Raw genomic sequence first — 16,343 nt, forward strand, 5'->3', positions numbered from 1 at the left:
ACTCTCATGACATCTAATAATAAGCCGTTTATGAGCTTGAGATGTTGTGACTTCTAAGAAAACTGTGCCTAACAGCACATTGGAGCGTTTTTGCACCTCTGTGTGTCACCAGCATATTGTAAGATGATTTATGACAGCACATTATCGCTGTTGTTTTTAGTTGTTGTCATTATGGAGGTAATTACATTTATTCCCCAGACTGGGTGACACACACAAACACACAGGCGCTGCTAATGTCCTTCACTTCACAGACAGAGAGGCCTGTGTTACCACCTCATTTATTGATTTTTTGGGATGAGTCAGAGGGTTTTCATCACAAGGGTGATGTGTGTGTGTGAGAGATACAGAAGGTATGCATGGTTCTTTGATCAGAAGTACAGTCACTGAATTCAGTTTGTCATGGGACAGAGGAGCTAAAACGGTGTAATATGATCATGAAGTTAGAAGCTAACATCTAATGTTGGCTGCCACACTATCCCTCTTGTTTTTCTTCTTAAAGAAAGTACTTACCTGACCTGCTGTCTTTTATGACTGAGGTGAAATGTGTTTTTAATGACCTCGTGTACTTTAGTTCACCTCCTGATTATGTGGAGATAGATAGAAAACTAGAAGATTAGTGAAGGAATAAGAGTCCCTGCTGCTGCTGTAGCACACAGTGTCCAGCAGAGGTCAGCACTATCCTTGCAGAATAATTGAGGACTAGTCAAATACTCTATATCAGCATTCTTCCAATGATCATTACATTCACTTGTGACAAAAATACTGAAATTATCTATATGCTTTCGTTACCATGTTTTTGTCATTATACAGAAGGCATGATGTTTTCCAGCACTTGCCTTATATAGACGTTTTTTATTTGTATTTTATTGTTGGTCATTGATGCTTTTTATAGTATATATTTATATAATATTTATATATACACCTATTTTTTTTACACATAGTTGTGTACATATGGAAATAGTCCTGTCTATTCTTTAACTTTATTTATCCAGCTTTGTTGTCCTTGTTCCTAGCTGTTAAGTCTATTTCTGTGTAGTACATTGAGAGCAATGCATAAAAGTCAAATTCCATGATGTGTACACTTGTTACTTCGTTCTACTTAAATACCTATTAAATATTAGAAGTACTGTCCGTATTAATGTCACAGAAACATTAATTTGTATTATATATTTAGCCTAGAGGCTCGCCTCTTTAAGCAAATAGCTACTGCAAATTGATTCGGCGCTCTATTAATTGACAACGATTTTCATAATTGATTAACTGTTTAACTCATTTATCAAGCAAAAAATGCCAGACAATCTCTGGTTTCAGCCTCTTAAAATAATTTTTTTCTCTGTTATATATCACTGTAAATGGAATACCTTTGGGTTTTGGACTGTTGCTCAGTCAAAACTAAAATTGTAAGACACCTCTTTGGGTCCGGGCAAAATGTGATTGTCATTTTTCACAATTTCATGATGTTTTATGGACTAACTGATTAGTCATTTAATCAAAATAACATTATGGACAGATAAATCAATATAATTGTTAGTGGCAGCCCTAACTACTAACCAATTTCTCCTCACATTTTTGCCTCAAAGGACCAGACTCAAACCATAAAACCTCCAGCATAAACCAAACCCCAAATCTGGTCTCTTACATGTTTGTTTTTCCTGTAGATTTCTAGAAAGTATATTGTGTCGTGCCGTCTAATCAAAAGTAAAAACTTGGTATGTAAGTGAATAACAGTATAAAACACATTTAAATCGGGTAAAAAAAACTATGTTGCTCCGTAGACATCTATCTGGTCTTGACTTATAGAGTTGCGACTATGACGTCATTTATACGTTGACGAGAGCGTTACTTATACAAATTAATTACAAAACAAATATGCAATTCCTTAACGTGAAATTTCATATTCTTACATTCATCAAAGTATATTCTCCCATGTTTTTTAAGATATGGCTCTTACAAAACAGGAATTAGTTTAAATGCACTTTCTATATTTTAACAAATGTTGGTAACCAGAAAAGTCCACGCAGTTTGAACTGCTGTGAAAGCATCAACAAAGCAGCAATCTAACTGTTGTAAATGCACTTATGTAACAGAGTGATTTTGTCTTTGACTCCTGTATATAGTCTAAACACATGACACAGAGTACATACCTTACAAATGTAAAAAGCTTGTGCTGTAAAGTATTGCCTTGTGCGTGAGGGAATCAGACCTAAAATTGATTTGCCGCTGCTGCTTTCAGTCACAAGAAATGTCTTATTGTCTCTTTCTGTGGTTATATACACACAGACATCCCCACCGGCAGCTGAGCTCCGGTATGCCCTGACGTGGGCTGCAGTAGTACTGGTATGACCCCGCTGTATCCCCAGAGAATAGCCAATTTCCATACAGATAGACACAGAGCCAGACCGCACCTGCGCTCCTGGAAATCCTAGCAGGAATTGTATCAGACAGAAATTCTGATGCGTATTAGTGACTTGGCCTCCCGAGAGAAAGAGCAAGAGAAGCAAAGTGGAAGAAGAGGAATTTATGGAGAGAAATGAGGTGAAAGCAGGATGGATGATCACATCTGTCTCTGTTTACCTTCTGCTGCGTCACTGCTTCTGTATGCTGCTGTGCAGGTCTTCATTAGCACTGAGTCAGCTATGATAGAGCACCAGTCCTTGGCAAAATACCCATTTTCTGTGTCAGTGTGATATTATAAGTAGGTGAAAGGAAGGTCTCCTAGAGAGAAGCTAACCTTTCCTTTATTAGAAAGTAAAAGGTTATTTTTGGGTATGTTTTTGAGCTGAAGCAGTCAACCTCTCCTTGCTGCAGGGATTCTGATAATGACAGACCTTTTGCTCAGGGTGCTGGGAGATGTGTGTGTTTGTGTTTAGCCTGCGTTAGGCTGTGAGCAATACTGCAATTAGATGCGCTGTCAAATGATCCAACATTTTATCCTCGTGACTTTGACGGCTTAATTTGACACATCTCTGATTTACTAAAGACAGCTTCCCGAGACGTCTTCTGGCAACACAGTTACTTCTATTTAAGAAAGGGCAAGTAGGGTTAAGCGTTAAATCTGTGTATTTGACTGCGTGTGTAATTATAATCATAAAATCGACTTGTACTGCACTGCTCCAAAGCAAACGTGCTGTACAGGAAGTACAAAATAGAATGTGTAACTATGTATATGTGTACAGTATATGTTTATATCCGTGTCGAATTTGAGAGCAGCTGTTGACCCACTCCCGCACATCTGGACAGCAATAGCAACATAATTTGTTCACTATGTGAGTGAAATCTAGCTGAAGCATCTTTTACAGTTAAAATCTCAAGTTGTTCTTCTTTTTATCGATTGTATATACAGTATATATAAGGCAATAATTCAATATTGTTCATTGTAGGGATACATCAAAAGGATATTTTCATTGTTAATTAAACTGTCGATTATTTTCTTGATTAATTGATTAGTTGTTCGGTCCAGAAAATGAACAGAAAATGGTTAAAAATGTTAATCAGTGTTTCCCAAAGCCCAATATGACGTCCTCAAATGTCTTGTTTTGTTCACAACTCAAAGATATTCAGTTTACTGTCATAGAGGAGTAAGGAAACCAGAAAAATTTTCACATTTAAGAAGCTGGAATCCGAGAATTTTTCCCTTTTTCCCTAAAAAATTACTCAAAGCGATTAACAAAATAGTTGCCGATTAATTTAATAGTTGACAACTAATTGATTAATCGATTATTTGCAGCTCTAGTTCATTGCATTTACATAAGATTGTATTTTTTTTTACACTTATTTATGTCTTATTCCAAACAGAATTGAAAAACTACACTTAACAGTACACTTTACACATTTTTATACCCAAGTGAATCTACTTGATCTCCCTCCTCCTTCTATTTAATTCTTTCCGCTGTCAGAATTTGAGCTCAATGCAAAAAATTGAGGATAGCACAATTATAAATCTTATGCTGAGATGTCGTTTACATTTTGAAATAACTAAGTTAGATTTTACTAAATACTGTCATGTGAGATTCTGACATTTTTTGAGGGATAGCAAATATATTTATCTGTTTCTCTCAGATGCTGAGATCCTTCTCGTCCTACACGTGCTGTTTCCTCCCTTTCCCCCTCCCTCCCTCCCTGCCTCTCTTCCCACCTCGCAGCCTCCCGTCCTCTATCCCTCCAGCAGAGCAGCATGAGGTAGTTAGATTATACAACATTACAAGAAATGTTCCACTTGATTAACAGTCGTTGCGGTTTGCGTAGAGCAGAAGGGCGCGACGAATATCAAGCTGACTTTTAGAGTTCTTGGGTGTTTCTGAGAGGGTGACTGTGAATATCTGGAATCAAAGCAAATCAGGTGAGAACGATCTCATACCTCCTCTGAAGCCGTTAGATGTGAGAGAGCAGCGTGTCTGGGCGATGATGTGGGAGTCTGTGCGAGTGTATGTTTGAATTCATTATGTGGAGAAAATCAGTTATTTGAGAACATAACGCTCTGAAAGCAGCTGCTAGACGTTGCTGTGAGCCATGTGCCTGTGTGTGAAGCTGTTTTCGTTTTTTTTTTAACTCCCAGCAGGCAAATTTGATTGTGCAGACGCTCCATGTCTCGCCGAAAATAAGCTCAACTCGTGGTTTACCATGACTCAGTCTGTCATATGTGCTTGATTCACATGCTCACATACCGTGGATGTTTATCTGTCTCTGTGCTGAGAACAGCACATTCTAGTTTACCTGATTGGATTAAACTTTAGATTAGATTTAACAGTTTAATTAACCTCTTAATGGATAAACAAACTTTTTTGGGAGGGCTTTTGGGACTGATAGTCTTATACTGTTGCTGTGGATTTAGATTGAAAGTGTTTTCACTCATTAAAGGTGACTATCTCCTTGTGTTTTTTCCATTTAGGTCAGTATGAGTGGGGGTGTCAATGTGAAGTCGGCCCCCCGGGCTCCTCCCGCATCAGGAATCCCCCTCCCACACAGCCTGTTGCCCTCCTCCCCCAAAGCAGACACCCGCCGCCGGGCTAGTGACCTGCCCAGGCCCTCAACACATACTCCGAAACACACACCCACACACACTCCCACACACACGCCCATACACTCTCCGTTACTTTGCCCGCGGAGCTCCAGCATCCCCGGGCCGTCCTCCAGGGACCCGAAGAGAGACGCAGGCTTCAAGAGTCAGCTCTTCCAGCGGATGGGAACTCTACCTGCTCCCCAGGTGTCACGCTCTGCCTACAGCAGCCCGTTAACCCAGCGCAGGGTAGCTCCGCCGCCGCACTCCAAAGACACACTGGATCTGGGGAAACCCGCCCAGCCTCACATCCCCTCGCAGTTTCCACATGACGGCAATCGAAACAGAAACACCCTCGCCAATAACAACCAAACATGGGGAAGCAGCAACCTGCGTCCACCGCTCCAGTTCAGAAGAGGAGACAACTCCAACACCGTATCCCAGGCAACGAGTGAGGTCACGCCACGAAGAGAGGAAGAGTCCACCGTATCGAACAATGGTCACCTTCGCCCCTCTCAAGGTTATGAATTTTCAAGTAGTTTTCATTTCATTTTAGTTTAGTTAGTTTTCAGAGTACATTTGTTAGTTTTAGTTTAAGTTTTTCAGAAAGGTTTGGTTTTTATATATTTAGATTTAGTTTTTTTTTGTTAGGGGCCATGTATACATACATAAGTACACATAAGTAGTATACATGCAACATACATGGCCATAATGTGTAATGTTTATTCTTCACGTGACTTTAGTGAAGCAATTGCGGCACAGTGCCGTCTCCTGGAAAGTCAAGTTATTCAATTTCTGTGGTTCAACGTCACGAATGTTTACGATCATTTTGATTTTATTCGTTTTTTAACCAGGAAATATTGTTTCAGTTTATTTTTAGTTTTATTTTTACTCAATGGATATAGTTTTAATTTTGTTTCAGTTTACTAACAATATTTTTCACTGCTTATTTTCGTTTTAGTTTATGATAATAACCCTGGTTACGAGCACGCCATCAGGGTTGGCAGTGACTCCACCAGCCAATCAGACGAGGAGATGGGCACCCCTGAGGACAGCAGTCCGGCCTCCTCTCCTTGTCCCCTGCCGCTGCCTCCGATCACATTCACCATGCCATTAATGTCCAGGATGGCCGTTGATAGGCTGGATCAAAGCCTGGACGAGGAGACGCACACACCCAGAGTCAACATGGCCACTGTGGCTCCCTTCAGCTACAGGTAAGCGGTGCACACTCACACACAACTGACAGAACAGTTTATCAAGACTTCCATCACAAGCCCCCAATTACTGACGGCCATTGTAAAACCATTCTCCTGTCATTACCACACGATCGCTCTGTCTCCTCATAGCATTTTATGATCCCCCTCTCTACTGATACACACTTTGCCTCCCACTCTGGATACTAAAGAGCGGCCCTAGAGGGCTGCCATTTCAGTCTGATTCCTCTGTTCCAGCACTACATGTGTGTGCCAGGATACACACACATATATACACACACTTGGTGTTTTCTGGAGCAGAGCTGATAGTTAAAGTGTCCTCTGGCCTCTGGGCTGCGTCAATACACTGTTCTCTCTCTCACACACATAGTCTCTCACGACGTGGGATAAAAACAAGAAAAGAGTGAATCGAATTTTCTAAGTAAAAAAAATGCAACATTACTGTCTGTTGAGTGGGGTTTCAGTTAAATGAATCAATCCATGAACAATGAATAACTTAAAGCAGAAATGTATTTTCATTTAATGCACAGTGTAGAATACTTAATAAAATAAATAATTAGAAAAATTCAAGACAAGAACTTACATTCTTGAGCTTCTTTTGACTTTTATAATGATGCAATTATTCGTATTGCTTCGTGCATTAACCGAATATTCATCTCTTCGATTATTTGCTCGTTGTGTAGGGATTCGTTTTTCAATTTTGAGATTCAGATTTTTTTTTATACCCCTCGGGATACAAACATGCATAAAACATACCAAACCTTTTGAAAAATGTTTTTTATTCAATTACAAATAATAATACAAACAACTGTAGAATAACAGAATCCGTAAAAATGAATGCCTTTAATTAAACTGAAGGATGAGCCCAAAATATGGTATTCTGGATAGCCTTGAGAGTTTCTGTGTCAATGAATTGCATTTATGGAAATCAATGTGACACACCGGGGAAGGTCATCAATTTTCTTCTGCCGTCATACATACATAGTAGCTTGTGTGTTTGATTGTAATCAGCGATATAAACATGAGTGATTTGCATGTACAGTAACAGACTGATGTGTGTTCATGATGTGTTTACAGGCTGCACGCGCAGGAGAGTGACTTTTCAGTGGATGAACTGAGTGACTGCTCATCTGGATCCATAGAAGTCTGCTGTGATGACCTAACACTAGGTTAGACACACACACACACACACAGAGACACAGAGGTTTGCAATCAAACATAGATTATCCTCACAGCAACACTTTTCTTTTGTCTCTGTCTCCTTTGCTGAACAAAACTTGTAGTCTAGTTCTGTCCGCCCAGTTAGCAACAGTATTGACACATTTACTGCAGCAGAGTCATAAATGGCGTCAGATGGGACGTGCCAGCGGCCGACCTTTGGGTCTCATTGTGGAACCTGAAAAGACTCAGTGAAGACTAAGGGACGACCATTCTCTGTCTAAATCTATCGTCTGTCGTGCTCCTACCCATCAGGCCTCAGGAGCCATGTCTGAAGTTAGGTGCTGTAATTTGGTGTGTGTCTCAGCCCGGGGCTCTGCTGACTGCAGTGGTTCCTAGATGGAAAAGAGAGATGGACTCAGGATGTTAAGATGAGATGGGTGATGTGGGTCAGTAATGGGATGAAACAGGGCCACTTCTCAGCTCGCTGCCAGGGAGTATTATTATATGCACATTCATTTCAGCTACATCCAAGAGCTGTCGAGGAGTTTCCTCCCCTCACACTTTCTCTCCATCCCTCTCTGTTGCTTTTCCTCCTTTCTATAGCTTCATTGACCTAAAAAAGCCACAGCCCCAGCATAACCCCCCTCCCCGTGTCCCTTTGAGTAATGGTTTGCTCTGCACCCACAGCTATAGTCATGCTTTGTCGTGGTCAGCGTGAGTCGAGGGATGTGGACGGGCTTCAGAGATATGACTTTATCAGTGGCTTACTGAGTCATTCTTTGTGATGTGGTGTCTGTTGGATAGGAGGGGATCAACAGTCTGGCTTTGAAATGTGCAATCCAGAGTTAGTGTGTGTTAAACTTTAATGGACAAAATCTCTCCTAGTTTATACACATCTGACATATATACAGATATATACAGTTATGTTTTTCATTGTTTGGCATTAATCCTGCATATTTGAAATTGAACAATAACAGTGGGTTTACAGTGCTGGTTTCCAGTGTTAAGGGCGTTAGAGGGTGTTCCCATCCATATTGAGTGAACACTAGGGATGGGATGATAGGATAGGATTTTATCGCGGATTGCAATAAAATACACCCAATACACAAGTTGATTTTGGTGAATTTCGTCACATGCGACTTGAAAAAGTTGTCCGAAGTGAAGTGAAAAATAAAAAAAAAAAATACAGGAATTATCATGTAAGAAAGAACAGACTCACAAAATTGTTTTTTAAATTTTATTTATGCTTTATTAATGCAGAGGGACCTTATGATTTATTATTACCTTATTTAATATTGTTTATTTTTCACTAAAAAAGATGTGTCCTATCTGTGATGCAATAAAAATATTTGTTTCTGAACAAAAAGTAAGGTAAAGTGATTAAAGTATGTTTTAGAGCCATTTTAAGTTTTAAGCATATTTTGATGATTATCGGTATAATATCGTGAATCGCAATTATTTTGGCCAGGTTAGGGTTAGGGTTAGGATAATTGTGACATGAAATTTTCATATTGTCTCATGCCTAGTGAACACTGTAGGAATCATAAACCTCTTTATACATGGTCCCCAATTTTAGGGACAATGTAGCAGCCAGGACAGTGATCTTAAACATATAGACAAGATAGAATAATAATAATAATTTAAATCTGAAATATCATATAGACTTGTGTATAAAATTTGCCAACAATGAAAATTATCCATTTCCCAAAACTTCATAACTTTACTGTACATAGAAAACCTATCCAGACATCATATTATATTATATTATGTCAAAATCAGTTTCCTTGACATTTAAGTTGTCTACTACAGTACGTTGATCTCGCCTGTCTAAAAGTGTATCCACCAGAATAGAGCTGTTTGCAAATAAAAAAAAACTTTAATAGCTTTTTGAAGGTTTCAACCAGCTGGTTGTGGAGAGGGGGGGATGGGAGCTGATGGTGGACCAGCCCCTGTCTTTAAGGGCCTCTGGCTGTCTTGGGACCGTGGTTGTGGCCTTGTAATTGGTCCCTAGAAGGCGTTAGAAACAGAACTAAAGTGTCTTAGGCTCCTCTGAAGCTGCATTTACATGGAGGGTGGGCTGACACCGTAATGACTGTAATTTAGGGAGCGGAGGAAAGGAGGGGGACAGGGAGGAAGGCAAAGTTTGGAGGGAAGGAAAAGAAAACGAGTGAGAGGGGTGAGAGATGAAACGAGGAGACCTGATAAGGTCAGTAGGTTGATGGATTTCCTTTTGTGTAAGGAGGAAAGACGGAAATGTGTGCACAGTGATAAAAAAAAAAGATGGATTGAATGTTGGTTGAATATTTGAAGGCTGAGGGCTCTGGTTGAACACACAACCACAAATGCCAAATCATGATTACGGTTGTCTTGGTAAAAGATTCGTTTTCCACAAATTGAATGTTTTCCATATGCTTACATTCACTTAGATTGAATCAGTCTGTAACACAATCAGCTCTTCCATCTTCTATCCGAGCCCCCTAATGAAGACCTGAGCATTTAATGTGACTGTAGCACCATGTGGCCTCTCAATTAGACCGCAGACCTCCTGACCTTGTGGCTCTCTGGAGAGGTGTATTTGAGCATGCGTTCATGTCTGAGCATGTGTGTGTATGTGTGCTGATGTGACAGTACACAGATGGTGTTTGAAAGATAAATGCGATGTGGGGACTGCGTATCATTTTTCATCTCCCAGTGACGGTATGGCCTGATATTCCCTACGGATACTCTCAGAGTCCGGCAGCTGTCTCTCCCACACACACACACACACACACACACACACACGTACTGTACAGACACATAGAGGAGGTCGTGTGCACATCTGGATATGAAACACTGCACAGCATCCCACACCCACCCTCATAGGACATTTACAGGTAGAAAAACAAAAATAATTGTACTTTCCAGGTGTGGGATTGACACGTTATTGTGAAATAAACGGACATGAGTTCCTTTGAAACCGTCTCACAATCCGGAGCCGAGATTTCACGATGTGTTTCTCAAGGTGAGCCAAAAATTACATTCAGTGGCCGTGAGCCAACTTGCACTGTGTTATACTGAATTTAATAATGGCCCCCAGTTCCCTTAATGTATTCTTATATAATATACACCCCGTTGCCAGTTTATTAGGTACTCTCAGCTAAAACTGGACTACAATTTAATACAATAAATCCTCCTTTTCATGAAGGTTATAATGTTCAGTTTTTGAAAAAAGAGGTGTTGATTGAACTTTATGGTCATTTTGGAGGCAGCAGTTTGTGATGCTGTTGGATTGCATATAAGTAAATCACAATGTATTTGAGTTTGTAGTTTTGATTGTAAGATTTATCAGTGATAAGTATGAGTCAAAGTGGCACATACAAGAGAGTTTTGCGCTTTTTATAGCCAATGGAAATGGCCGTAAAGGCAGCAGTTTTTGACTTTATGAAGGCTATTACATACTGTGATTAACAGCAAGTGTGCAATTGGAATATACTTAAAAGATGAGTACATTCATTGAAAAAGAATGCAATTTAATAGCTCTACCGATTTTTTTTTTGATTTTTTTTTACATTTGAAGCTTCTATTGAGGTTTTTGAATGAAGCTTTGAATTTCTGTCTTCATTTTTTCACCCTAAAAAATGGAAAAAATATGATTTTGTTTTATTGTGGTTATAAATATGTGATTTATGGTGCTGTTAGATTGCTATTAGACCTCCCTTTGTGTTTTTGGAATATCCATCCATCCATCCATCTTCAACCGCTTATCCGGGATCGGGTCGTGGGGGCAACAGCTCCAGCAGGGGACCCCAAACTTCCCTTTCCCGGGCCACATTAACCAGCTCTGACTGGGGGATCCCGAGGCGTTCCCAGGCCAGAGCAGAGATATAATCTCTCCACCTAGTCCTGGGTCTTCCCCGTGGCCTCCTCCCAGCTGGTCGTGCCTGGAACACCTCCCAAGGGAGGCGCCCAGGAGGCATCCGTGCTAGATGCCCGAACCACCTCAACTGGCTCCTTTCGACGCAAAGGAGCAAGGACTCTACTCCGAGTCCCTCACGGATGACTGAGCTTCTTACCCTATCTCTAAGGGAGACGCCAGCCACCCTCCTGAGGAAACCCATTTCGGCCGCTTGCACCCGCGACCTCGTTCTTTCGGTCATGACCCAACCCTCATGACCATAGGTGAGAGTAGGAACGAAGATTGAACGTAGATCGAGAGCTTTGCCTTCCGGCTCAGCTCTCTTTTCGTCACAACGGTGCGGTAAAGCGAATGCAATACCGCCCCTGCTGCTCCGATTCTCCGACCAATCTCACGTTCCATCGTCCCCTCACTCACGAACAAGACCCCGAGATACTTGAACTCCTTCACTTGGGGTAAGGACTCATTCCCTACCCGGAGTTTTTGGAATATTTCGTTAGATAAAAACATTTCTAACTTCTAACATTTCAAACTGTTCGGTACAGCCCAACAATTTAAACACTCATTGTGACTGGTTTCACATTCACTGGACACACCGAAAAAATGCTTACCTTTTATTTTTTTTAAATGTCAACATATACAGAGTAAAACAGCATAAATAGAGATATAGCATATGTTTTTTTTTCTTATCAACACATGGCAGGCCAACTTTATCCTGCAGACCCTTACTTTGCAGAGCCCTCACGTAGAAAAGTACACTTTGAAACCCCCATGTGCCATTTACTTTTATTATAGTAGAAGTCGGCAAATCTTTACTAATGAAGGCAGAAAATCAGCTTGCCGTTTATAAATTTCATGCTCGCCATCCCTTTAAAGCCCCTGGACAGTCTGGTGGATAGCATTTTGATAACCCCGGCTGCATCTACTCTTAGACAGTGCGTAATCCTCTTTGGCCAATCTAATCAGAGAGACATATGCCGAGTTGGCGTTGGACAGTGATGAGTGGTTTAGTAGCTTTGGGAAGATGATCAGACATAAGCATGGACGAGATTATGTCCTCGCTCATCACCGGGCGTGAGGCAGTAATCACTATTTAGGGTTTGATGTCATGACTTGCTCTTTATTTGACCCTAATTTTGACCTGTCATGAGTTCAGTAGTCCAGCTGAAGTGATGGCCCAGTTTTATGTCTGGTTTAGGAGGTGAGTTTCACAAGGAAGACATCACATGAGTGTGGGAAAGTGGGTGCACACGAATACACATAATCCATACGAGAGTAGAAAGGCACACATGCAAGCTCCAGCCATCCACCCGTTGTGTGGCAATGTACTAAGACAGACCTGCCATCTCCTCCTGTCGCCCCCCCCCCCCCAGGGACATTTCCGTCCTTCCTATGTCTGCACTAGATAGAGCGAGAGATAAAGGAGGAGAGAAAGGAGGGAGAATTGTGAAATGGGTGAATGAGTGCACACACTCAAGATCCTTTTTGACCTCTGGGGTGACTCCCAATCCAGGGAGTCGAGTTATGGAGTCAGCCATGTGTGTAACCTCTCTGTGGGACCACACACACACACACACACACACACACACATGAACGGAGTCACAAAGACATCTATCTGTCTAATTAATAACCCATGGAGGTTAAATCACTAACTCAAATATGAGCACATACTTCTTGGCTCAAGATTCCTGATGTTAATTGAATCATGCACTCAAGTTTTTTTTATTCACATAATACTTTATATCTCACTTTAGCAACAAACAGCTGCTTTCTTTTCCTGCTGACAGAAGCACAGCTACACACTCACACACGCTGATGATATCCATAGCTGCTGTATGCACGCCACGCTGTAACTAGGCAACCAGCCTCTGCAGCACAGCATTGTGGGATACCTGGGAAGTGTGCTGAGAATGTCAACACTGAGCGGGAGCGTCTACAAAGAAGCGACACCTTTTAAAACACACACAAATTCATTCATTCTTCTTCGTTAACATCCGCCGGATAGCAGTTGATGTTTATCAGCCCTCAGCTGTGCGTGATTCATGATGAGTGTATGTGGGAGAGAATGGTGTTTTTGTTTGGGTTTGTGCCGCCGGAATCAGGAGTTGGTATGAGTGATACGCTCAAGCAATTAGCATGGATAGCCTTTAAGTGTCTGAATCGTCCAAATGCTTAAGCCAGTGACTCACGCTGTGCATCATCAGCACTGAGTGAGGCCACCAAAGAGGGTGTCATTGTGGAAAAACTCCCTCGTTCATTCACGCTTACATTTTTGACTCAGACTAGGAAGCCACACATCAGATTGTCGCCTCAGTATTTTGTGTGTAAACAGGACAATTAGAAGCCATGTTATTGTGTGTCTCCATTGTGTATGCGTGTGTCATGGTCTGGTATTCATCCATGGTGTCCTGTGGACCCTACGCTTTAGCGTGTTGGCGGACATAAGCAAACGTAGCAGGAGTGGCGTGAGGCGTTGAGGCAGGATATCCCTTCTCTGTCTTACAGGCTTCCTCTGCTCCTCTGGCACAAATACAGAGATCCTTCCTCACCCCGTCCTCCTCCTCCTCCTCTCACTTTCCTCATCGCTTTGTTTTCTGCTTTATAATAATTTCACATCTTAACATTCTTCCAGTTCTTTCATGGCGTCCCCTTTTATTCTCAGTCACACTTGTTATTTTCTTTGCACTTCTCCGCCCCGTTCACGCTTGTCTCATCTTTAGAACAACTTTTTTTTTTCTTCTCGTACTTCGACACAAAAAGGCAAAACAAGAGGAACAGAGAAGGAGTGGGTGACAACAGCGAGTGGGTGAAAGTGAGAACGCACGCCATCTGCTTAGTCGATTTGGGAATCGTTCCGCTTAAAGTTTAAGTCGCTCTGATACAATTAGTTACATCCAAAGCGGCGGCGCTTCCCTCTTCCCTCGCAGTACTTTTCCTCTCAAAGCTGCGTGTCACTTTGTAAACATTCATATAATGTGCCACACAGTGTTTGTGTGTCCCACTGGCTACTTCACACAACTGCTCTCGGTAGAAATATAGTGGCGAATCTGTTCCTAGCTGTTTAGAGATGCTAGGGCAAATTTACTCATGCAAAGTACAGAAACACCCTCAGCCTGTCTGTCTCTCCTTCTATTTCACTCTATGTTTTCAATCTAGCCATTCATACCTGTATCTCTGTCTACCTGTCTCTCTTACCTTTACCTACCTTTGCTTAAAAGTCCCTTTATGCATGCATGGAACTGTTTGCCCGTCATCGTAGCAAATTTCCCATGGCTCCGACCACTGTGGTCAGCCCACAAACGCGTTCACACACACAACACACACACTTCTGTTACATACTGAAAGTGTGAGTCTTGCTTATGTGTAGGCTAATACTGAGCACTGGCACTCATCACACTTTGCCAGCTTCTGTGATGTCAGGCCAGACTGCTCAGGTCAGTCAGACACCCTGCACAGACAGCATGTGTGTGTGTGGAGAGCCTGAGAGAGAGATTTAGCAGAAAGAGAGCGAGAGAATATATGTTTACATCAGCCATATATATTAAAGTGATTAGACTGTGGAGCCAGAGAGACGAGTGCTGGAACAAACAAGTAGCTGTGTGCTGCCAACGCACACTTAACCTGTGTGCGTACGTGCTTTCAAGAGCACTGACGCGTGTCTTCGCCCCACGAGCATCTGTGCGCCACACAGACCTGCCTTGTACGCGGCCACTCTCCTTCGACTCACCTTAATCCCTCATCAGGGAGGTGTAAGAACTGACGTACAGCACCTATTAGCCTTAAATTACATCCCTTACCCCCCCTACCAGCCCCCGGAGCCCCCATAACTGTCACCACACAGCTCTGGCCTCGGTGTGGCATAACCACCTCAACATTGGCCCTTTATTAAAGCTAGCTGCCTCTAATTAATGGCGTTGGCCTTTTACACAATAAAACAGCCAATGTATGTCTGTGTTTTTGTCTGCTACTGAGCTCCTGTATTACACACACTCTCGATTGGCGCCAGTTTGGATACTGTTGGGAAATTAGTTGTTTTTAAAGTACCTATCTAAAAGTGAGTGTGGAATGTGAGCAAACAGGACGTCGCCTGTTTTCGCTCTGGTTTAATGTCAACCGATTTATGCAAATGTAACAGAAAATGGGCATGAGCCCAACGGCCTGCTTGTTTGAATACTAGTCCTAACAGTTTGAGATGTGATAACATCACGGCTGCAGGCATTGCTGCTCGCATACAAGAGAAAGTGCACTAATGGTAACACACCCAGAGCACAAACACTCACTCCACCAGCTACAAGACCTGTATGCAGACAGGATGCATTAATACACAAAACAGTTGCATTGATTTTTAATGAGTAATAATGGTCTTAAAGTTCGTTTTGTGCGCCGTCATCATGATTACCTGTAATGGAAATAAAAGACAGATGAGAAATGACGCCATTGTGCCGTTTTTCCGTCTCTTATCGGATCAGCTCTGTTTTATTATGCGGAATTGCAGGAATAAATTCTGTAGGTATTCAAAGCGAAGGATCCGAGATGAGTGGGAGCGATAAAGACGTTGAAGAAGAGTTACTCCTGCGTCCTGCGTTGATTGAGATGGGATGTCCAGAGCGATGAGATGACGTAGTTGACCGTGCCAGAGCTAACCAAGCCCCTGGATGGGAGCTCTGGCTTCTCCGAGCCTTGTCTCATCAATGTGACACACTCGTAGAGACAGACCCACGCAAACACACACTCATGCACATGCAGGGGAGGATGTAGACGAGAAATACAGTGACACAGATACTCATTCACACACCCACGCATGTACACGTGTGCTTGTTTTAAACAGCCGAGGTATATTGATGGCTGTGCTGAGGGATGGATGAGATTGTGATGAATCTATACGCTGCAAAACTTAATGGCCTGTGCTTCTATATTAACTGGAAAGGGGGGATGGGCGCCACACTGTAGGAAGGAAGGAAAGGAAGGGAGGAAATGAGAAAGGAGCAATGCAGATGAGTGGAGAGGTGATGTGAGGCAGGTGGGGAGGGTGTGTGATGATCATTTGAGGTCTGTTGGCCGCTAATTGAAGCATAAT

The 16,343-nt window shown here is 42.0% G+C and overlaps 1 protein-coding gene across 6 annotated transcripts in view; it reads left to right on the forward strand.

Moving 5' to 3' along the window:
* The window catches only part of nav1a (neuron navigator 1a), a 125,820-nt gene that overhangs the window by 26,058 nt on the left and 83,419 nt on the right, over positions 1 to 16,343 (forward strand). For all 6 annotated transcript variants that reach the window (XM_074644259.1, XM_074644258.1, XM_074644260.1 and 3 more), the window contains 3 exons: positions 4,889 to 5,516; positions 5,958 to 6,210; positions 7,288 to 7,379. In XM_074644259.1, the coding sequence (XP_074500360.1) occupies positions 4,895 to 5,516; positions 5,958 to 6,210; positions 7,288 to 7,379 (967 nt within the window). In that variant the 5' untranslated portion in view covers positions 4,889 to 4,894. The remainder of the gene's footprint in view (positions 1 to 4,888; positions 5,517 to 5,957; positions 6,211 to 7,287; positions 7,380 to 16,343) is intronic.

Source organism: Sebastes fasciatus, chromosome 8 (genome assembly GCF_043250625.1).
Source record: "Sebastes fasciatus isolate fSebFas1 chromosome 8, fSebFas1.pri, whole genome shotgun sequence".
NCBI lineage: Eukaryota > Metazoa > Chordata > Actinopteri > Perciformes > Sebastidae > Sebastes > Sebastes fasciatus.